The sequence below is a fragment of the Callorhinchus milii genome, unplaced genomic scaffold (genome assembly GCF_018977255.1).
Source record: "Callorhinchus milii isolate IMCB2004 unplaced genomic scaffold, IMCB_Cmil_1.0 Scaffold1, whole genome shotgun sequence".
NCBI lineage: Eukaryota > Metazoa > Chordata > Chondrichthyes > Chimaeriformes > Callorhinchidae > Callorhinchus > Callorhinchus milii.
The window spans coordinates 14,305,428-14,330,756 of NW_024704742.1; the positions used below are offsets into that span (position 1 = coordinate 14,305,428).

At 40.1% G+C, this 25,329-nt stretch overlaps 1 protein-coding gene across 1 annotated transcript in view; it reads right to left on the reverse strand.

The window, feature by feature from the left end:
- Window positions 1–19,965: 19,965 nt before the first annotated feature.
- Window positions 19,966–25,329, reverse strand: part of LOC103177398 (serine protease 12) — a 60,964-nt gene continuing 55,600 nt past the window's right edge. The window contains exons 10-11 of the mRNA XM_007891529.2: window positions 24,509–24,789; window positions 19,966–20,617 (exon numbers count right to left, since the gene is read on the reverse strand). Coding sequence (XP_007889720.2) covers window positions 20,310–20,617; window positions 24,509–24,789 — 589 coding nt within the window. The 3' untranslated portion in view covers window positions 19,966–20,309. The remainder of the gene's footprint in view (window positions 20,618–24,508; window positions 24,790–25,329) is intronic.

The window sequence follows — 25,329 nt, forward strand, 5'->3', positions numbered from 1 at the left end:
ACTGCAGGAACGCCGCCCTGAGGTGATTTACTTTTGGAGTTCCTGCAAGTCAGAGTGACGTGTTACTTACTGTTATCTAAAGGGGTCCTCACTGGGATTCCCTAGTCATGAAATGCTGTATGAAATCACTGTGTTTTGAACACCCACACTCGCCTGTATCACTGAGTATTGTGGCACAAATGGGGGGCGGCGTTCTTGAGTAAAAGCAGAGGGTTGACACACTCTGAGATTGCACTGCTCCTCGTACAAGCATTAAATAAGGCTCAAGAAATATGGCAGTGCAGGACAATTATAGACTGAAATCACAGTCTTAGCAACTTGGGACTATACTTATGTTAACTTTATATTAACGTTCGATGCTATCCATAAGATAAGCCTACCTTAGGAACCAACAATGCATATTTCATTCATCCAATTTTTTTAGAGTTCTACTTTTAAGTGTTTGGTATTAATTTATTGTGTCATTCACATTGAATGAAATTAAAAGCTGGAGATTTTTTTCTCGAGATCTGAAAATTGCCGAATTGTAGTTTCCCTGACTCAAAATTGCATGAATCAGCTAGGATAGTTTGGTTAGAGTTTAGTTATATACCCCATTTCTTTTCAAACAGCTTCACTCAGCATTAATAGATTTCTGTGAGTACATATAGCAAGTTACTAAGCTGGTTATTCACCACAAAAAATAATGGAGAGGTCAATTTTGAAATTGAACTTTTTGTGCACAAAGAGCATTATGCTTATATCTCTGAACCTCTGGCTTTTCCCTCTCCCCCCCAAAAAAGCAGGACTATTCTCTACAATTGTGCTTGATTATCTTTTAGGTTAAGCGAGTAATTATTCAGAGCTCTCCCCCAGGAGACAAGGTGAGCAGGTGAAGTTAGTCTTTTTTTGGTTAATGGGAGGAGCAATGTAATGGTCCAAGTGCTCTTTTCCTATTCCTAGTGATACAAATATATGATGTTCTTAAACACGGCGTTGATGTACAAATTATGGGGGATATCTTGGCAGATGACGTAAAGCATACATGTATATCAAAGCACCTAACTAAATTCAGTTATAAAAAACATAATCCATTGGAATAATTTTCAAAAGGTTCTCAAGAAATATTCTGGTGATTGTTTCAGTATTTATGTAATTGAGCAGAGGACACGAGTCAAGGTCTCCGACAATGGAGCTTTGAAGTGCACAGGAAATGAATGTACAGCCAGACACTCTGCACCAGAGAAAAACCTGACCTTTTCCCCCATGTAATGTGGGACATTTGAGAGGTTGCGCACTGCCTCATTAATAACCTGTTTGTTCAGACCATAACAGTAAGCATATATTGGATGTGACTGTGTTGTTCAATTGATTCACATGAATAATGACATTAGTGAAAATGCATTGCTCAGTGCTATCACCGCAAAATATTTGAGTTTTTCATGACTAATTTCCCAGCAGCTAGCGTTTTTATCAATGCAACAAATCTGGCTCCTGTGGTATGTGGCAGTTTCAAAATTGCTGGTGGGTATTGAAGAATAACAGAATGTCTGTTCAGTCGGACATCTTCTTGATAATGGTGACAAATCAGTGTCAAACTGTGCTGTATTATGGTGCATCAAAGTAAAGTTTGCATATATACATTATCCAATGCCACAAACTTTAACATTAATCTCAGTAGCTTTGCCAGCCATTTTTGTTACTGGTCATATCAAATCAGTGAGATTGGACAATGGTAGAACTATGAAGTGGTGTTCAAGTAGTGATCGGAAGTGTTCAATATAAGCAGTGAGCATGAAGGGATAGTGGGAGCTTTTGCTCAGTTAAAGTGGCTTGGCACGCCAGTCACACTTTGGCATGTGGAATAGATGCAGGGGTTGAAACAATTCAAAAAGCTCTACCTAACCACAACCATTTTCAGCCCCATTTTATTGGGTATACAACCTTCTGCAAAACAAATGGAATTTGTCTTCATCTGACCCTGAATTCAGGTTGGAGTGTTATCATTTATTTCCATACATGTACATTTTTTTGTCCCTATTTGGCTGTTTCTTTGCTGCACACCACCTCGTTACAACAACAACTTGCATTTATACAGCCCCTTTCACGCAGGGTGAAGTGAATGAGGTTAGAATAAAGCTCTTAAATAAATTGATATTTTATCCAGCCTTTGACAGCTCCGGATATATTTTCTATTGCTGTCATTTAGCGTCACTGAAATTGTTTAAGTAAAAACGTGGAATTTTATATGAACAGGTCAATTATTAGTTGTTATATTTTCAGAGTTTGAAATGACACTCCAAATTTCAAAATTTACCACTCCATTATTTGTTGTGTTTTCTTGAAATGTGCTGAAGTTCTATTTTAAACTGTATCATCAGTGTACTTTAAAGGCAGTAAACATAAACTCTCTGATATACACAAAAAGTGTTGTGTATAAAAAATGTGTGTTTGCAGTTGTGCGTGGCGTGTGCTGGAGGAATTGAGATCAAATCAAAATGTACTTTTTTGAGACTCAGTGTAATACAAATTGGGGTGTATGTACATCTACATGTAGACGATCTGCAAAGTCAGTTCTGGTAAACCATTGGTTTGTGTACTACAGTTTAATAACCTGCATTTAGTTTGATGATTAACTGCCTGTGTAAAATAAATAAATCAACTGTTTCATTTGTGTAATTGCTCCCTAATTATGTTTTAATCTCCATTGAAATGTTTGGCACTGAGCATTTTGTGGGGGCGGCAATGGAGTTCAAGCAGAGTGGCCTGTTATGTACTTCATAATCTAGGACTTTTGTCCAATGACAGATAATGTGTTCAGTTGGTAGCACTCTCACTCTCACCTTTGGGTCAGAAGGCTTTGATTTCACTGTGCAGTGCTGGGAGAGCACTGCAATGTTGAAGCGGTCATTCTTCAGATGAGACAACAATCCAAGGTTGAATCTGCTAGTTCAGGTGGATGTTAAAGATTCCATGGCGTTATTTGTAAAGAGAAAGGAGTCTCTCCCAGTACCTTGATCAACAATCCTCCAGATAATTGATCCTTCATTTCACTCGCCTCCGACCGTACCTTACCCCTGACGAAGCCAAAACATTCGCTCATGCTTCCTCACCTCCAGACTCAATTTCTCAAATGCCATCTTTGTCAGTCTCCCCAGCTCCACCATGCACATGATCCAGCTGATCCAAAACTCCGTCGCTGACATACTCAATTGCACTAAACTCTGTATCCCCATCACACCAGTTCTAGCCAGGCTCCGCTGGCTCCTTATCGCCGAATAGATCTATTTCAAGATCCTCACACTTGTTTTCAAATCCCTTCATGCCCTGACACCTACCCACTTCTCCTATCTGCTTACACTCCCAACCCACAACCCACTTCCTCCGCTTGACTGGTTCCGGCATCCTGCATGTCCCTCGTGCCCTCCACTCCACCACCTGTGGCCGTACTTTCTGAGACGATGCCCCAAAACTCTGGAACATTCTTCCTCTATCCTTCTGCCTTGACCCTTCCTTCCCCATCTTCAGATCGTGCTGAAGACTTTCCTATTCGACCGTGATTGCGGTCACCTCCACCTCCCCTTGGCTCGGGGTCATGCTTCGCCAAGCGTTCTGGGACGCTACCCTGCATGAGGGGCGCTATATAAATGTAAGTTGTTTTGCAAATTGATTTCCTTGTTCACCTACAATTACATAGTTACAACACTTTACAAAAAATAGCTGTGAATCACTGAATGTTTCAATGTTTAGGCACTTTATCAAAATGTAAATAACGTAAGTATAAATTTTATGTAAATAATGTATCCATTAATGGATATGTGCCATGTGTGAACCATGTGTAAATCATGTGTAAGTTCATGTGTGCAGAGGGAATTACAGTTGCCTGTAATTATATAATTAACAATCAATATAAAGGATTGGTTGGTAATTACATAATTAAGGGCACCTATAATTCCCTCTGTGTTTATGTATTTACACATGTATTTATACATGGTTTACAAATGGCATATAATAGTCCTCAATGTTAGGGACTGGAAAGTTACCAATTTTGGTTTCCGAGTAACCCAGTTCTCCGATTGACAACAAATTAACATTCCTTACAATCTCAACATTAATAGCCCACTTAACAGCTCAGCTGTAAACTGGTGTTATCAGTGTAGCCACACTCTGATCTACCCTGATCCTGGGGAGATTGCTGATCATAGCCCCCCAAAAATTCAACCCTTGAAACATTTTAAGTAAAAATTGAAGATACCAAAATAAACCTCAGCTAAGATTAAGATAATTCTCTGAAAATACATCTTGATGGGATGTGAGGACAATCTGGCTTGGATAACCTGTGACCCGATTGATCTTTGGCTAATCTGGCTGGCTCGTGAGTGATCTCCATCCCTACCATTTTCTCTTAGCCTCATGTGCATGCTTCCCAAAGCTCAGCACTCAGTCATAGGTGACAATCCCCTGGAATAAGGGCTTCTCCACCAGTTTAGAGTATATGTTGTACGTCAACACAATTTTACTTTTAAGTAGCACCTTTTGCTTTGGGGGGATGTCTCATAGCACTTACCAGAGCTGACTGGGAACCCAAGCTGGGAGTGGGAAAGAGCAGTGGGATGAGGAAGGAGGGAAGGAAAGGTGTTTAAAACACAGTTGAAAAGAAAGGTCTTATGATGGGCTTTAAATATGGGAAGGTAGGTCTGGCGAGATGGAGGGAATTGAAGAAAAGCTTAACCACCGATGGTTGGATTAATGGGGGAAATGAAGTAGCTGATGTTACTCACTATTACACCAAATCTCCAAGATCGTTTGTAGGATTAAGTAGGGAATTCAAGCTCCAAGATTGCAAATACAGCTAAGTAACCTGATTATCTATCTCTTTGATCATGATTTTGGCCACCTAAATAACACAATTACCCAATGCTGCATATTTAAAGGAGATGCCATAAACAGCATTGCATTTGGATTAGTTAAGATCCTAGACTTTGTAATACAAGGACCTTCATCTGAATAAAGAAAGTATTCGAATTTGTGAAAATTTGAAAAAAAAGATTTGCTACAAAAGGAACATATTAGATATTACATGAAATTATATAGTAAGTTATATAGGAAGGGAAAAGGCTATTCGGTCCATCTAGTCCATGACCCCATTGATCTTGTCCACCCCTCCTAATCTCCTCTCCATTCCCTCTACTCTCATATGTCAAATCAGTGACAGCAAGTTATGAGTACAACTTGATCCCTGCCAATATAGAGAATCAATAAGCTGATCATTTCTGGGACTAGATTACAATACAACCTTGAAGATTGCATCAATTTTTTTTTGGTCAGCTAGATGTCTAACACATGCGGAGATCCAGCACCTTGCTTAAGAGTACCCAAACCAAGCTGAGATTTCCATGCATTTTTCTATTTCCACCCAGCGAGTTGTTCGGCTTGGGAACGCGTTACCTTAAAGGGTAGTGGAAGCCAATTCAATAACAACTTTTAAGAGAGAAGTAGATGGGTATTTGGGGAGGATAGGATTGTAGGGCAATGGAGAGAAAGTGGGCCAGTGGGATTGAGTTGGATTGCTCTTTTCGGAGCTGGTGCAGACACGATAGGCCGAATGGCCTCTTTCTGTGCTGTATGATTCTATGATTCTATCCCACCTGCACATGGAAATTCCAGGGATAGATTGGTGGAAAGGAATGTGCACTCTCTCCCTGGAGGGATGCATCCTGCTGACCTAATTCTGGAAAGTATTAAACACAGGTTGGCAAGAACCAAGGCTTGGGGACCTTAGAGTGTGGGTTGGATACTTCTAGAGTCTGACCAGCTAAAACCGCATAGCTTGCCATTGATATCGATGTCTGGCAAGCTTTCCTGCTGCTTGTCCAGGTAGGATCCCACTAGGTCTTTGGCTTAAAGGGTTAACAGGAGCTGAATGGGATGATTCCTTGCCCCCAGAGACTGGTCTGCCCTTCCACCTCCTGCTGATGAGCCAGGCTGGGCTGTGCTGTCATCAGCAGTACAATGGAATACTGCAGACCCGCCTGGCCCAGGAACCAGACTACCAAGACTGCCACAGAAGGGTGGGTCGATTCCGGCATTTCGTTGCCAAGCATTTCACCTTGGAGCCAGTTCAGCTTCTAGGAGATCTCGCTTACCTCCCCCCCAAGGAGAATAGTGTCTAGTTGATTGTTCGACATCTGACAAGCGCGGGTTTGAGCCCTCATTAGGTGGATGGTAGGTACCAGGAACACCCTGTGACCTTCCAGGTGGTGGGCAACACATCTCAACATGAAATGCCTGAGAGCATTGCCACCAACTTCCTGTCCGCAGCTCGGACACACATCCATTCCTATTGAGCGATGGTTCCATCAACTGGAGATGTGGAGTTTAAGCAACAGCTGCTTGCGTTTCTGCAAACCAGTCAAGGCGGATTCCAGGTGCTTGATGTATTTAACATCTCCATGCTGAAGTTAATACTGAACACAATTTAAATTTGCAGATATACATCTGTGAATTAAATCTCCCTTAATTTCATATCTATCTCTGATTTTTAAAATAAATCCCTCTTCAATAGAATTGTGCAGAAAATTGCTTTTTGCAGCGATGTCAGAACAAAAAGGTGCTAAAGACCTCAGGTTAATCTTTCCAGTTAAATGTGCCTGTTTGAGGGATGGTGTGGCCTTATAGCACACAGCAGCATCACAGAGCAGTCAAATACACATTTGCATCTGTCATTTGCCACATGGGGAGGATTTAATCTCAGCTGCTTTCTGATAGGAAAGAAGGGAGTCTGATGCTGTGTTGATAATGCTGAAGGCATACAGCAATGTGTAACAAGAAGATTTATGCTGGATTTATGCTATCTGCTCCATAACCCTTTCAATTTGGCTTGAGAGCACACAATTTTGTCAATCTATATTGGAGAACACCAAACACCAAAAGAGAACACCAAAATCATGTGATTTTAAAACTGTTGAGGAGGTTTCATTGAAATGGTTTCTTTAATATGCTAAATGTGCTCCTTTCAAATTTCCTGAGATGGACACCAAACAGCTTTGAGTGGACCACAGGGGAAGTGCATTCAGTGCATTTCCTAGCTTTTTGCATTGATACACTTTGGGTGTGAATCACATTGCTCCTGAGATCACCTTCTTCCCCAGGTGTGATTCACATTGTCATTCACAACATCTGAGGTCCCATTTATAACCTTGAAAGCAAATGGTAGCCCAAATCATGATGATTCGCCTCCAAATATGCAATACAAATACAGCATTTTCTTATGTAAACCCAAGCACCACAGCACATAATAGTAATAATCATATCATTGGAAAAGTTCAGTGAAAATGCTGCTGTTGTTACTTTCAAAACCAACATCGAATTTATCAAAAAATGCACTATAAAAAAAATTGCATGGCCAATTTATTACTGCAAGGCAACTGGAATTGATAAAGAATGTTACAGCGGAGAACCTACCTTCAATTGTCAATGAGGAATTTCTACAGCTATATTTTGAATGCCCCCAGAACGGATTTGCACTAGTGTTGCAACAAGTTTCATTTGATAATAATAATGATATCATTTGATATAGCGCCTTTTCATCTTCGAGACGCCTCAAAGTGCTTCACAGAAGCGTTGATACAGCACATGTAACATTGAAATGAATTAAAATGCTTTCCAGTAATTACTGTCATGTCTAGTGACTGTGTACTTGTAGGCAGACAGCATATTTGCACACGGCAATGTCCCACAAACAGCCATAAATTAAATAATTTATTTATTTGGAGGTTGGTTTCCAGGGATTGTTAACTTCTCTTTTTGAATAATGTTGTGGGATCTTAACATCCACCGGAACAGATAGATGGAACCTTTGACAATCCCCAGGACTTCATTGAAGTATCAACCTAGACTGTGAGCTCAAAGTCGCTTTCCACAATAATTCATGCAGTCAGGCATATGCATCATTCTGCATCACACTTGCATGGTTGCATGGAGTCCTGTAGCGCTTTGCAAGTGAGAGACCTGAGTTCAATTCCAGGCAGAGGGCGAAACCTTGGGCAAGTTTCCTTACTCCACACGCCTAATAATAATCCCTCCAAAACCAAAAACAATAATAAAATTGGTCATTTTCAATCTACGACCGTTTGTGGGACATTGCTGTGCGCAATTGGCTGCCGCATTCGTCCACAAATATACAGTCAATTCACTTTTCAGTATATTCTGTGAAGCGCTTTGGGACGTCTAGAAGACATGAAAAGCGCTATGTCAAATGCAAGGATTATTATATTATCGTTATTATTATTATGGTTGCATTGGTGCACCGGCACTCAAAGGATTAGAGGGAAAATTGAAGTGCTACTAAGTACAGGCCAACATAACCCTGCAACAGCTGTCTACGCAGTAAAGTGCTGAATAACAGAAGTGTTACCATTCTGCTGCCCTAGTGAACATGGAACAACCATAACCAACAAACCGTCTGTAGTGAAATGATCTTCCAATATCATTTCTTAACAGATATCTTTACAGTATAATTTCTTAACAAAATTCCTTTGGAAGAAAGCTGAGTTCTAAAAAGAAGATTCTTGGTAACCAGCAATAAGTCACAACAAATTGAGAGAATACTGCTCCGAGACAATTTACTTCCAGACTAAGGGTCTTACAGCACTTCTTATTATAGCCCCAGCTGCCTCTGTTTAGAAGATGAATGATGTGCAGATTGCTACAGCCTTTCCTCTCAGTTTGAGGAGATGCTTTATAGGTTCCATGTCAATAAAATGCATTTGATAAATTAATACGAACAATATAGTAGTTGTTCAGCTGGTAAGAAGCTCTTGCTCCTGGGCAAGTGTTTCATCATGTACATCAAAGAAGCTAAACATAGAGGAAAGAAAAACAAACTGTAAAGCCTCACGAACTAAGTGTTACCAATTTTTTCCTCCAGTGATGTTTTGACCTCACAAGATCATAAAATCACAAGATTAGTTAGGATGAAGAAGGCCCTTTGGCCTATCTGAGTTCATCACTATAGAATACTCACCCTCCTCTCCTCCCATCACAACATCAAGCTGCTTTTTAAATGAGTTCAGTGACTTGGCCGGAGTTTCTCTTCCTAGCTATCCATTCCAGTTGTTAATTATCCTCAGGGTAAAGAAAATCTTCTTGGTGTCTGTCCTGACTTTGCCTTTTGCAACTCTAAACCTACATCTTCTTGTTCAACTCTCTCGGTGTTTCCCAAAGTGTTGGTTTACCTTTTCAATCCCATTTAACATTTTACATACTGCTATGGATTTGCATCATTCTCTGTTTATTCTAAAGGCCTACATTTTTTGTGGCCTCATTCTTAAAAACACTAATTGACTTAAAATTTAAGATGGTTCAGAAATTTAGCAAAAGTTTCCCAAAAATGACTGTCAATGGCCGTGGCTATCTTTGTAGGCAATTTGCACACAGCCAGGTCACATAAACAGCCATGCGATGAGTGAGCAATTAATTTGGAAAATTGTTGGACAGAACCTCTGGGAGAAACACCCATCTCCTTTCAAATTGTGTTATGGGATCCTGATCAGCGTTACTGACTCCTATGGTCACCAATGTTCAGTCAGATAATACATTAGAATATACAGCACAGAATCAGGCCATTCAGCCCAACTGGTCTATGCTCCACATGAGCCTCCTTCTGCCCTTCCTCAACTAAGCCTTCAAGCATAATCTTCTATTCCTTTCTCCCTCATGTACCTATCTAGCTTCCCCTTAAATACATCTAAGTTATTCGCCTCAACTACTCCTTGTGGCAACAAATTCCACATTCCCACCACTCTCTGGGTAAAGAAGTTTCTTCTGATTTCCCTATTTGATTTATTGGTGACAATTTTATATTGATGGCTCCTGGTTTTGGTCTTCCCGACAAGTGGAAACATCTTCTCTATGTCTACCCTATCAAAACCTTTCATCATTTTAAAGACCTCTATTAGGTCATCCCTCACCCTTCTCATTTCAAGAGAAGAGTCCAAGCTTGTTCAGCCTTTCCTGATGAGTATAACCTTGCAGTTCCAGTATCATCTTTGTAAATGTCCTTTGCACCTTCTCCAGTGCTTCTATATCCTTTCTATAATATGGGGACCAGAACTGCTCACAGTACTAAGTGTGGTCTAACCAAGGTTCTGTAGAGGTTTACCATAACATCCCTGCTTTTCATTTCTATCCCTCTAGAAATGAACCCCAACGCTGGTTTGCAATTTTTATGGCCTTATTAACCTGAGTTGCTACTTTTAGTGAATTGTGTATGTGTACCTCTAGATCCCTTTGCTCCTCTACCACATTTAGGTTTCTATTTTCCAGGCAGTATGTGACTTCCTTATTCCTCCTAACAAAATGTGCCCCTCACACTTTTCTATATTGAAATGCATTTGCCAATTAAATGCCCACTCAGCAAGTTCATTAATGTCTTGTAATTTGTAGCAGTCCCCCTCAATATTATCTACACTATGGTGTTGCCCGCAAATTTTTAAATTGTACTTTTGATCCCCGAGTCCAAATCATTAACGCAAATTGTGAACGACAGTGGTCCCAATACCGATCCTTTGTGGAACACCCTCTGCCAGACTGAATAGCTACCCTTTCCATCTACTCTCTGCTTACTGTCTTGTAGCCAGTTTGCTATTCATTCTGCTACTTTTCCCCTGACTCCATATGCTCTATAATAATATAATTCTGTGTCTAAATATCTTGTTCAGGAATTTAAGAGGAAGATATGTATTTTGAATATATACCCAGACACAGTACTCATTGAAAATTACTGGGCTTGATGTTACTGGGCGATCATGGTATTTTTGCTTGTGCCATTGTAAGGGATTTTAATTTGGTTGACAGTAGAATCTAATATTCCAATTCCATTCCTAACATCACAAAAACAACACATTTACTTTTTTTTTAAAAGAAAATAATAGATTGGAAGAGGCACTTACATCTCTGCCAGATTATCCAGAAGACACGATGCTAAATATATTCAATGCTGTTTTTTAGACGTGTATTCACACAGTGAAATATATCTGGTACTTTCAGTTACATTTGGCCACATGCCCAGCAATAATATTGAGGGCAAAGCAAGAATGGTTGAACATGTGTCACCACAATCATTTACTAAGGATCTTTTTTATTAAAAAAAAGTAAGTTGGAAAAACAATATTTTGAATAGAATCTTATTTTTAGATGTTGAGATACATTAGCTAGTATTAACTGGTAATGTGATAAAAAATTCTTTAGACATTTTGCATTGTCAACATTCAATGACTCGGGTTAGCAATTCCCAATGGCAATGAATTTTAAGGCTGCTTTTTTCAAGAGGGTTTAAAAGGGAATATATTTAATTTTATATCAGAGCAAATTCAAGTTTAATAATCACTAATTGGGAGATGACTTACACCATAATTAAAAAATAATTAAAATAACCTCTTGTCTATGACTACAGTTTGTGTGAAGTGCTAAGAGTTAGTATTAATGCAAAGGAGTAGTAGAGATCAATAAAGTAAAACAACAAGCACGTAAATCATTCACACCCACTTTATTCCACTCAAATGAACTGATATTCCATTGAGGATGCTTGGTTTCCTCTAATCTGACTCTGTCTGTGCATTCAGTGACCCATGAGACAGAATAGCTGGTGCTGGAGTTTAATCCAGTGTGATTTTCATCCCCGAACGTGTGTTGAAATTGCTGAATAAAACATCTGCTGCATAACAGTTCAGAAAGTGTATGTGGGCTGTCGATCTGTTCAAAACCGAGCAATCATTTACAGTTAAAGGTTTATTTTTAATTTCCCAGAATGAATTACTTAACAACATGTAAAGTGCTCAGCAGAGTGTCTCATTGCCTAACATTCACAGCCCACATGGTAGAGTCGACGCTTACATATTCTGTTCGAAATTTGTACTTTTTAGCAACTCACAACAATCTGTACTAAGATGAGCAAATGTTAATTATTTTCCGGAAAAAAAAACAAGTTCTGGCTATAAAATTCCAAAGTCTCATTAATTAGGAGCAGGAAAACTTGCCCAACATTTCACTGTGCCGGGAATCCAACCCGAGACTCTCGTTTGCGAGGCAAGCGCTCTAACCACTGAGCTCCAGGACTACAGGAATGATTTGGATACTGAGGGCGTGCAAGGCTTATTATTATTTGCCGGAGGGCTGTGTCGCGACCTCCTGCTCTGCTTCCCGCTCTATCCTGTGACAGGAGAGGGCAGGAAGTCAAAATGCAGCCCTCCAATAGACGAGAGGCATCTGTGACATATCTAACCATGTGCGCCCAAATCCTGCTGAGCACTGGCACCAGTCACACTGCCTCCTTGTGTCCCGGGAGAGCCTATGCCTAACTCATCACTGCGGATGACTTAGGAGGAGTTTACTGTTTACAATTACCACACTTCACAATACTTTGATGACATGCTAAGGTGCTTTATCAAATATAAGCATTTCGATTCAGTTGCTGGGCTCAGGAGGGTAGTATATCACACAGTACAGGGAGTGAGACCTGTGTTACTAATGTTTGGTACGTGTGATGTATTGTTGGGTTTCTGATTTTACTTGGTAAAAAAATTCAAATTTTAAGTAACAAATTCCCATTGTAATACATCATTTTTATATTTTCTATTATGCCTTGAACTACAAAGAGTCAACTTCTGAGTCATAAAGTTGCCACGAATATCACTTCCTACATATTTGCGCTATGTGTAGGGTGTGTGATGCTTATATGTTGAGGTGGTGCCTGTGCACACTCACTGTGCAGGAAGTGATGTTCCTGGCAACCTTATAACATAGAAATTGGCCATTTTTGTAGCTACAAACATCTTTTAACAAAAGCAACAAGGTATAATAAACATCGATGTTCATCTAAATTTGAAAAACAAAGCTCAAAATCAGGCAAGTCTATCTGTGGGCAAGAATGGATTTGGCTTTGTTTCCAGCTCACTGTTCTCACTGTGTAAAAGCAGTGTCGGAGAAGCTGAGGGATATTTCACAATGTCATTTGAATTTTTAATTGGTAAAGCGAGCATTACAACTTGAAGGTTCCCATATGTATCTGTGACTGCAGTGACATATTGTGGCGCTTGTGTGTTAACAACTTGGCAAACAGACTGTTTTTTTCCCCGTTTTCTGTGATACAAATCTTTAAAAAGTTACACATCCTGTTGACAGCTGTGGGCCTGTGCTGCATTGCCAGATGGATCATTTGCTGGTGGTGTGGAGATGATAGCTGACAGATGAAGACAGCACCGTCTTGTCAGCTGAGGGTGGGAGTCAGAGGTGAAAAGATTGTGAAATCAAATCACAATGCTGGAAGGAAGTCTCTGCTCTTCACAAGCTGTGTAATAAATCAAGAACTTGCATTTTAGTAGCTCCTTACATGGCAAAAAAAATCTCAAAGCACTTTACAGTAATTATTGGCAAGTGCAATGACTGTTTAAGTGCTCCAAGACGCTACTCGCTTGAAGGGCACTATATAAATGCAGGTTGTTGTTTTGGGTAGACTATCACTACACAATACAACAACAACTTGCATTTATATAGTGTGCTTCACGTGGGGTAGCATCCCGGAACAATAATCAAAATCATACTAACAGCCATGGGCTGTTTCACGTCCAGCTGAACAGAGGAATGAAGCATGTTTTAATATCTCATTCTAAAGAATGACACATTCGCTATATAAACCTCCTCCAGGCCAATCCTTAGACAATGAGCCCATGTTCCAACATGGAGCTTGAACTTACAATCTTTTGATCTAGACAGAGATTGCGTTGGAGTTTTGAAAAATAGGTGCCATGTATGTAATTCGTACATCCTAAATGATCATACATAATATGGAACAATCAACTCACATGTTTTATTTGGGCTCTCCCCCAAGATCTCTCAATCAGAACTCAATGAAACATGCCGTTTGATTGGTCTGTGATATGCATGATCATCTGAGACAGTCAGATACATGAGAAGATAAAAAACTTTGACTGAGAAGCGTTGAATTTTTTGTAATTGCATAATTTATTTACATAGTGGAATTTAACATTCCTAATAATATTCTTTTCATTTTGTATAGCATCTCTCATGTTGGAAGGATGTCTCAAAGTACTTCAGTGGATATGCTGTAAAGTCTATCAATTGTGTTGTAGGCGAATTTTGCTATACTTCTTAAAGGGAATTTGTAACAAGGAATCCGAGTCACACAAATGCAGACTCTTTCTGGTAACTGGAAATATGTCATTCCAAGCCACAGGAACGTCAACTCTGACTCAACCTACTTACGAAATAGAGAACCCACAGGTCGATAGATTTTGATGGGATTCCTTACTAAGAATTAAAAGAATTAGACTCCGCTATTCCATAACTGTGCAACATTTCGTGAGCAAAATGGGTATAATTTGATGGGCAAATGAAACCAATTATTTGTAACAAGCAGATTTCAGAAATCTCTTGACAATTGCGAGAAAATAATTGAGAGCATCTGCACTATCAAATTCAGTTGGCTAAAGTTTGAGGAATTCTTGGTGCTTAGAGTTGTATTGTTAAATTGAAATTGTAGGGACAGGATCTGTCTGTAGGAATTGTCTGCATTCATTACATATTTCTTTCTTCTGTGAAACAAGTTGAAAATGACAAAGACCTAAAAGAAAGAGCCAGAAAATGACATGATCTAACCTGGAGGTAACATGTAAGACCACAATCAATTTATATTAATCAGTATCATGGTGGTAATAGTATATTTCAGGAGAATTGAGACCTCTCACGAAGTAAAAACAGAAAATGCTGGAAACGCACAGAAAATGCTGGAAATGCACATCATATCAATCAGTTTCTGAAAGAGAAAGATAGGTTAACATTTTGGATCTGACCCTTCATCAGAAGGTCATACCTGAAGCGTCACTCCGTCTTTTAGATGCTGACTGCTCCTTTGTATATAAGAAAAGCAAAAGAGCAGCAGTGTGATATTTTCACAGCAATCTCGGCCTTCACTGCCTTGTTTTACTTCTGGTCTGATCTCCGCTGATATCTGTCATTGCTAGTTTGGACTCCAATATCCTCGGTTCACTTTCAAGCTCTTCATTCTTCACAGCTTCACCTAAACATAGCTCTGTGAGCTTCTGACACCTTACTGCCCTACCTACTCCCGCCACTCAGCAAACACCAGCCTGTTTCATGTCCCCTATACAATCTGCCCCTTCCCTTAAGCCCATCCCATCCCCTCAGGTTCGTTAGCCGTGTGAGGCGCTTTGAGACTTTCAACCATGTGAAAGATGCTATGTAAACGTAAATTGTTTTTGCTATTGTCGTGTCACAGAAAGCAAATAAGCATTACAGTGACAACCAAGGTAAATTGATCAGCAACCACTGGACTATAAGATGTGTTTAACCACAGAGGTTGATGAATTTACTGGCCCTGAACAATCCCCTCAAGTATCTGCTTGAATATCATGTTGAAGTTCACTTTACAGTGTTTACAAGCAGTGTTTACAAACCAGATTCCATGCACTAATTGTAATGTGAATATCAAACACCATCCAGTTTCTAAAATCCGGTCTAGGAAAAGGCTAGAGAACAAAATGCTACATCCCACACTTTTCTGTTTTGCTCTTGGGCTCTTCATCATACTTTTCTGGCTTTCAGAAATATCAATTCATCATTATATGAGCATCGCAGATCAACGGTTCTTGATATTGGCAGAGGGAAGTCTCAATTAGCTCATCAAATTAGAGCAAGATTAAGCTATATGTCAGAGCTGTTTTATTTTTAATAATGTATTTGAAACAATTTAGCACACAAGGTGCCACCTGTGCTTGTCTTATCTTGGTCTCCTTTGCATGATATTTATTCTACTAATTACAGTTGGTGCACAAGGGTTGCTAATTAATAAGCACAGGGAAAGAAAATTAAAATTCAGAGTTCATGAAGTTAAGGAGCTTTCTTTGAATCAAATTCAGTGTTGTGAATGTGACAGAAATTGTATGCTGCAACTTTCCGACAGACTGTTCGAGTCTTAAATAAATAAACCAGGCTTAAATGGTTGTCCAAGGCACTGGACAGATTGGTAGACCTGTCTGATGGTTAAGAATTGCTGTGTTCAATCCTTGGGAGCTGTCAGATGAAAATGATCATCTCCATTCCTAAGTGTAGAAAATGGATGTGTGTTTTCTCTTTGGCTGAATTGCTTTTTCTGCTTGGACTGACTAAGATTTTTTGTACTCCAAACTTTATTCCGCGTGAAGGGTGCTATATGAATACAAGTTGTTGCTGTTGTGGAAATACGTTAATACGTTAACTCTGGTGATAGATAAAACTAACATTGGTAATAAGTTTATCCTGGCGTTAGTCAAAATTAACAATGGTTAACTCTGTTCTTATTCAAAACTAACACTGGTAATAAGTCAACACCAGTGATAGTCAAACCTAACATTGGTAATATGTTAACCCCATTGACAGACAAAACTAATACTGGTAATAAGTTACCCTTTGAAAGAGCAATCTATCCAATCCTTTACCCCATGCTTTATGTATTTTTTGTAATAACATTTAACAACAGAGAATAATATCACATGTTTTCATTAGGATAGTACCCCTTAGTACCCCGTTGGCTTCTAAAAAATATAAAAGTTCATAGTCTTTTTCCTCATTTCTCCTGTCCAAGAAACTTGACCTGCTAACAGATATCACTCAGGGTAAAAACTGTGAAAGGATCCAATTACAGTTCTAATTCACTACTACATAAATCCCTTATTTCACACACCCATGCAACAACAAAATGACATCTATATAGCGTCTTTCACGTTGGGAGGATGTCACAGGGCACTGGACGTCAAACGCCAAAGTACATTTTTCAGCCTAAGAGCCATATAGGGGTCCTAATTACAGTAGAAAAAGTCTGAGAAGCTCCTTTCAAACAAGTCAGGGATTGTTGAGAGGAGACAATTTTTAAAAAAAAGGTTTGGACAAAATGCCAGCCAATACTACTATCAAATTGTGATCATAGCCATTTCGATGCTTTCAGTCTGTTCATGAGCTGTGAAAGGCTGAAACTTCTGGCTAAAGATTACAAAGCAAAACATGTTCACAAAATGGTCCTTTGCTAGCCTTGACGACAGAATTTGAGGAAGAGTCATTCAAACCAGAAATAATAACCAAAATAATGAAGCGAGAGGTTTGGAGAGGTTTGCTTTGTGTACAGAAGGTTGTTATCATGTGGATTCATATATCCAGAAATTTGATAAAGGCAGAATCCATATTAACTTTTAAAATGGATAAATATCTGACTGGAAAAAATATAAAGGGGTATTGGAAAAATATAAGAGAATGGGTCTAAACAGATAGCTCTTTCAGACAAATAGCAAAGGCACAATGAGCTGAATGGCCTCCCGTACTCTAAATTGCTGTAGTTCTAATTCGCAATTGATGGAGCAACATCTGTTTTGTGAATGCTTAATTTTCAACCTCATTACTTACTTTAACCATCGGCCCCTTGAGAACTACAGTGCATTGTATAGAATATATATTTTTGGCCTGCATGTGCACTGGAAAATCTGGTTCAATGAAAAGCATTAGTTTGCATTCTGAACTATAATCTGTCTCAAAGCCTTGACTGCCACCTGTCTGGAACACATGGTATACTAGTTAAAAAAAATCTTCATTGTTTTCTCCATGTTTATACTGTGGCTTTCCAAAGAGCCTAAATCTCAGTGGTACAGGTATACCTTTCATTATTATGTAGCTTCATACTTTCTCCTATATAATGCCTCAATTGGACCTAAAGTAATGCTAAGGATGCCAGGACTCAAAATGTTATCTGACACTGTAATGTATTGCTGGAGGTGCCATCTTCAGATCAAACTTAAAATCAAGATCCTAATGCAGTTTCGGTTCAACGACCCTTCAGGTCCACGACCTGTTCTGCTAGGTGAACGGGAGTGGGAGTAAGGAAACCTACGCAATGTTTTTCCCTGCCAAGAATCAAACCCATATCACTGCTGTTTGTGTGGTTATTGTTGGCACAGATTAATTGCTGGGTTTGACATAACAATTATTAAGACCATAAGACCATAAGACATAGGAGCCATTTGGCCTCTCGAGCCTGCCCCGCCATCTAATAAGATTATGGCTGATCTTCTAACCTAATTCCATTTACCTGCCCTATCCCAATATCCCTTAATCCCTCTATCCTTTGGAAATCTATCAATATGTTCAAGGACTGAGCATCTACAGCCTTCTGGGGTAGAGAATTCCACAAATTCACTACCCTCTGAGTGAAGAAATGTTTCCTCAACTCAGTTCCTTAATCATGAGACTGTGACCCCTAGTTTTAGATTCTTCAACCAGGGGAAACAGTCTTCCGGCATCTATACCCTGTCAGGACCTTTAAAAATCTTATAGGTTTCTATATCATCACCTCTAATTCTTCTATATTCTAGAGAATATAGGCCTAGTTTACTCAACCTCTCCTCATAGGCCAACCCCCTCTTCCCAGAAGCCAACCTAGTGAATCTACGCTGCACCCCCTCTAAGGCGAGTATGTCCTTTCTTAAATAAGGAGACCAAAACTGCACACAATATTCTTGGTACGGTCTCACACAACCGCAGCAAGACTTCCCTGTTTTGAACAGTCACTTCAAAACAATTAATTATGACGCACTACAAGACGTTTTGATGTAATAAAATAATAAAGCTACGGGTTTTATTCTTGGCAGGGCAAAACGTTGCGTAGGTTTCCTTACTCCACACTCCCCTGTTCACCCAGCAGAACAGGTCATGGACCCAAAGGGTCATTGAACCGAAACGTTGACTCACTTTCCTTTCTCCATAGATGCTGCCTGACCTGTTGAGTGTTCCCAGCAGCTTCTGTTTTTCTTCAAGATTATTGCTCTCATCTTTAATTCCCTCCACGGCCTCACCCCATGCTGCTTCTATGATCTCCTACAACCTGATCGCCCCTGCTGCTCCCTTCACTCAGTAAACACCAGCCATGAAACATGTCTTCTGGTCTATGCTTTATATCTACATATATATTTATATGGTCTATGGTTTATGCTTGGCTTTCAGCCAATCTGCACTGCTCTCTGGAATTCCATCCCTGAGTCACTCCAACTTGTTCCCTCCTCCCCATGTTCAAAGCCTGTCTCAAGACTTACCTCCTTGACTGAGCTTTTGGTCATCTTTTCCTTCTCTATCCTGTTCAGTTCCCACCCCCAGCTCGGTTACCCAGCGTGAAGGACTTTGAGACGCCGTCCTGATGTGAAAGGAGGTATATAAATGCAAAATGTATTGTAAATCAGGGAGGAACAGAATATTCAGACAAAAAAGAGTTTTATTTAAAAGCTCATATATATTCAATGAGCAATACCTTATTTTGTTGCCACGATACAGCACTACTGTTTAAGAACAAGTTAATACAACTATTCAAGTAATCAACAAAATCCAAGGGCAGGCAAGTAACATTTTTGACTGAACTTTCTGGTTCACGCTGGTTTCCAGCTATTGTCCTGAGACTTGTGCTCCTTGTTAAAGTTGGGCCCAACGGAGAAATCAACCTTATGAGTTAGTGCAATTTGTTCAGTTAGTTTAGACAGGAATACTTTCAGGTTTAATCAGTCATGCGTTAATAGCATTCCAGTAAATACTGCACCAATTTGCTTTGTTAAAAGTAATCTGAAATACTGGACCCTTCTTGGAAGCTGCAAAATTTCTTGCTTATTCTGCTCCCAGGAGTGCAATGGTAAGTGTCTCAAGACAGTTTTCTCTCTATTGCACAAACTACGGTTGCCCTGATATAGTAACCATAGTAAACGTTGTGCTGATTGCAACGTTTAGTCCCTGGCCTGGCCTGGCTTGCAGCTCTAACAGATTTTCTCCACCGTGGGGCGCTGTTGAGTAGCAACGATTACTAGAAAATATCAATAAGTACCATTGTTTTTAACCGTATATAAGCAGTTCAGGAACGGACCAGACAAACAGGTTGGGGGGGGGGGGGTAGAGGGTTCCTATACATTTTATGTTTTACAATATAATGGATAAAACACTGAAACCTGCACATACATTTGTCAACCTTTTCTCTAAGGACTGTTAGCAGTCTCACCAGTCCAGTTGTTGATTACTATGAATGATTAACATGGAAGGATCATATTGAGCCTTGCCGTACAGTTTGTGTTGGTCCCTGAATGCTGTAAGTGCTGCTGTAATGCATAATAAATGTCATGAAGTCAGTCGGGATCACTCCATTAAAGGGCTGAGCCGGTGGTGATCGGGGAATGTCATGCTCAGTCAATGGCCAGCACCAATCCCAAATGTTGGTATTCTCCGAGTACAGTGGGTTACAGTTTAGTCACACGTTTAATCCATGGTACAAAGGCAGAGACTCTGGTGTAGACACCCGGAGTGTCCTTCACCCCACACCCATGCCCCCAGGAGGTCACGCCAAACACGACCCAGTGTCCTCCCGGCCTCTCGCACATCAGCGGCCCACCACTGTCACCTTGGCAACTGTCTACTCGCTTGTGATCCAGCAGATTTCCCGCACAGAGCATCCTCCCTGTGAATCTATTCTTGTAGCGGTCCTCACACAGCCGTTTGGGTAGCAGGGGGATGGCTGCTTGCTGCAGGGTCTTTGAATAAGCTCTTCCTGCAGCACAAGAGAATAAACACAGCCATTAGCAAAGAATATAATAAGGCACTCCCCCGGCCAGTTTACATTTAACATGATAATAGAACACTCTGCACAAGGCTTTATGTATACTGGCTTTGTCCTCAAATATTCATTCAAGTTAACTCTTACACTGCCTGCAAGTCTGGAGGAATAACTAAATCTAACTTACAATTTAGGTGTTTTATTTATTTATTTTGGCCAAACCAGAGGTCAGCTTGGATCAGTTGGTTTCATCCTTGCCTCTGAGTCAGAACGGTGTTGGTTCAAGCTTCATATTAGAACTTTGAACTCCTGCAGCCTAGGCCAATATAGGCTGACTCTCACATGCAGTCATGGGGTGCACTGCAATGTTGAAGGTGCTATCCTTTAGATGAGACTTTAACCTGAAGTCCTGTCAACCTGTTCAGGTGGATGTTAAAGATTCCATGGTATTACTTGAAAAGAGAAGAGCGTTTCTCCTAGTGTTGTAGCCCACAAACGACCAGATAAAATTGATCATTCACTTCATGACTGTTTGTGTGACATTGACTGTCACGTTCATCTACAAAGCACACAGGCACAGCACTTTACAGAATTCCTATGAAGTACTTTGAGATACCTTCCTGATGTGAAATGAGTTACATAAAATGCAAGGATTATTATTTTTATGCAGTACGTAAGCCTGAGTCAATTCAAATAATTTTAAGTTTAAGACAACAACTTGCATTTATATAGCGCCTTTCAGAGCTCTTGAGAGCAAAAACTAATTTGTCTGTCTGTATTTTGTCCATTTGGGTCAATTTATTGTAGATAAAAAGAATCTGGAATGTCCTGTTGTATCTGGCCTGAAATGATTACCAGCTTACATGGAGATACATGTTAGATTTGCTGTTTCCTGAACCTAAACCCCTTACTGCTAGAAGCAATTTCAAATTGTTATCTGCAATATAAACTGTGTCTTGTGTTCAGATGTAGAAATGTCCATCTGGGGTCTTGTGTCCCACCTGATGTTCGTGAAACGTCATTTTTATCTGTGTTCATGACATGCAAAGACATTTGTGGACATTGGGTGTTTTTACAACAGTTCTGGTTCAAGACACTAGCTCTCCATCACTGTTCTGAGCTGCAGTGCTGCTCTTTAATTTTTCTTTGTGGTGCTTTGTCAGACTTCTGGAATGTTTGTTTAGCTCTTTCCTTAACCAGATGCTGCCCATGGGAAAATCTGCTGATTTCAGCTCTGTGCTCCGGCAACTCAGATTCCAATGAACTTTAAAGTAATAGTTCAGGCAGGAGCTATTTAGTGAACACAACAATTACAGCCCTAGGAACTGCAGCTAGCAATCAGAAGCAGTACCTCTGCAGGATAAGATAGGACTGGGATTTAAAGGGAAATGCCACTAGACCGGGAGTTTATCCCCGTGTATGGACCAACAATCCCCCAAATAAAATTGATCACTCATTCCATGGCTATTTGTGGGATATTGCTGTGTGCAAATTGACTGCTGTGTTCACCCATAAAATACACAGTCACATCACTTTACAGTATATCCTGTGAAGTGCTTTGAGACGTCTCAACAATGTGATAAGGCGCTATATCAAATATAAGGATTAGTTTATTATTATTATTATCATCTCAGTCGTCATAGAATATCATACCACTCATTAAAGTGCTCCTGATGTTCCAAACCTGGGATAAAAAGTCTGGGATTAATGAGTGCTATTTCTTAATGAGATTTCTTCATAATAAATCTGAATCATTCGAAAGGTGTTTCTTTCCGGTAATCTGAAGTATGTCACAGTCATCACCGAGAATGCTCCAACAGAATTTACTTCCCGGGCAAAGTTCTTGCGGGTTGACAGGAAACATGGGAATCTCGTTAAGAAATCCTGTAAATTAGATCTGAATTGGATTTGTTTCATTTAATTAAATAAAGCACAACTTTAACAATGCAATAAACGGTACAAAAAGGTGTGTGGTGCACGCGCGTATGTGGAGGGTGTGATGGTCACCCAGGTGTCTGAGACTGGTGGAACCCTTCATTATGCTTAAGATGTATTCAGACCGATAGACTTCCACATATGTACACAGCTTAATACATGGAAATGTCCCTGTGTCAGGAACAAAATGTGCATTCTAATCTGGAGGGACACACCTACTTACTCAATTCAAGCGAGTATTAGCCATATATTGGGGGTTAGCCAAGGCTTGGGGGCCCCCGGAGAGTGTGTTTGGGTACGGTAGGTGTTGACCAGCTAAATCTACATAGATTGCTGAAAAACCTGTGGGTCGCAGTAGAAGCCAAGAATGAATAGGGAAAACTATCCCCAAATTGCCATCTGGGAGCAACCTGATTCTTGCTCTACTGGGTGGGCCTCTTCTGGTTGCTTTGCTCCACACATCATAATACCAATGAATTGAGCGTGGCAGTTTCTCTTAGAAAAACAGAAGTTGTGTTGCTCCAATATGGAAAACCTGGTATTTTACGTTTGGATGTGGCTGGGGAAGGGGAAGGAAAATGATAAAAAGATTTTTTTGTTAAAAAGCAGAATACTGTAGATGAGGTCATAGAGTTTGTCCTAGGTCAGTTATACAGGCATGTTATGGGTCCATAAAATTAGACGCCTCATTATAACCTGTCTCATTCGATAAGATTTTTGCTTCTGAGTCAGAAAGTTGTGGGTTTAAGCCCCACGGTAGGACTCTGCACTCCTCTAAACTAGGCTGACATTCCAATACAGTGCTGGGGGTGCTCTGCATTGTTGGAGGTGTCATCCTTCAGATGACACATTATAAAACTAACTGTCTGTTCAGTTGGACATTAAAGATCCCATTGCAATATTTGAAATGAGAAGGTTGTTTCTTCTGGTGCCATGGCCAATAATCCCCCAAATAAAATTGGTCATTCGCTTAAATCAGCTGTCACATTCGCCTGCGCCTGCAAACACAGTCACTACACTTTGCCAATGTGAAGGGCGCTGGTAATTGGCACCCGCATTATAAGCAAACTTACACTTTAGCAAGGTGATTTATGAAAGGGGTCACCCAGAAGTGCCATTAGTGTCATTAGTGATGCACTAGATAATCACTCACCACTTCCAAAATTGCCTCTTCCAGCATGAAATAAGGCAGTGCTCGAGAATAGGGGAAGAGAAATTTATTTATTTTTAAATTTGGCAGTCACAATGGTAGAGGATTACAGGCAACCTTTGTTTCTATTTCTCTGAGATTTTCAGTTAAATGGCTGGTCTTTCAACCCTGGAAACTGTTGTATGGCTAAACCATGGTATGTGTTTGTTGTCAATGAAAACATGTGGGTAGAAGAGTGATTATACACTCTGAAATGCTAAATGGTATAGTGCCAGAACAATATTGTTAGATAATACACTAAAACAGCAGGACAAGAGAGCACAAGTTCGGGGTTGTGAAGGGCAAGGAAAATACTAGGAAGTATTTATTTACACGGAGGATTATCAACATCTGAAATGGGTTACCAGAAAGGGGGGTATAAGCCAAGTTGGTGACTTGGAATGGGAAAAAAAGGAGGATGGGTTTTCTGGAATGATGGGATCACAGGAGATGAATGACTAATTTAACTGGAGGACTGTTGGCTAGGAAACCAGGGTAAGAAACTCCCTTCTCTTTTCAAACAGTGCAAAGATTTCTTTAATGTCTGTCTTGCTGAACAGGTAGATCGGGCCTCGAAGGACAGCACCTCGAACAATGAAAAGATCCCCAACACTGTATTGACCTGCCTAAACTAGGAGCTCAAAGTCTCGACTCTGGACTTGAACTTACCACCATCTGACTCACAGGCAACTGACACATAAATACCTGGGGCCACGCTGATATACACACATATATATATGCAAGGCGAGGAGATCTGTTACCTGTGTCACCCCATCCTGTGATGTAGCAGTTTGAAGCTACTTTTTTGGCCCGCTCTCTCCTGTGTGGTAGACATGCTGGCAGGACATGGGCATTGAATTTGGCGCAGCGGTTCAGCTGTCCCTCTAGCTTTACTAGTGCAATATCATAGTCATTGGCATCAGGCTTATAGTCCTTGTGAATAATAATACTCTTGACCTCGACGTCTTCCTCATACTCCTCAGGCACCAACGTGTGGTAATCACCTAATCGCACCACGTAATTCTTAGTGTTGTTACCGTACCTATCAAAGGCAAAACACAAGTTTCAACAGGAATGCCAGGTAAACCTCATCAAGAATGTCATCTTGGCGATGCTCCATTCCTAATTAATCATAAAGGTCATAAAACATACAAGGTGAAAATAATATGAATTCATGTGTACCAGGTCACGGTGATAAGGTAACCACTGTAGTGGAAAAATAGGTAGGTACATTTACAATCGTCAGATGAAGTCATCACATTCGATCAACTATGCAAAGGAGGCATTTCAGTCAATAATTATTGACTTGTTTCATCTGTAAGCACCCTCACAGCTATCAGATAATGATTTGCCATCATCTTACTTTTTCACAAGATCACCAGAGAGGTTTGGATGAAGAAGGCTCTTCAGCCCTTTTGATCAAATTCTTCCAGGATACCCAGCCTACCAGCCTCTCATCACAGCATCAAATTGTTTGTTGAAAGATTCCGATGTCCTGGCCTCAAATATCCTTCCTGGTAACCCATCCTAACATTAATTACCCTTTGTGTAAAGAAATACTTCCTGGTGTCTGTCCTAAAAT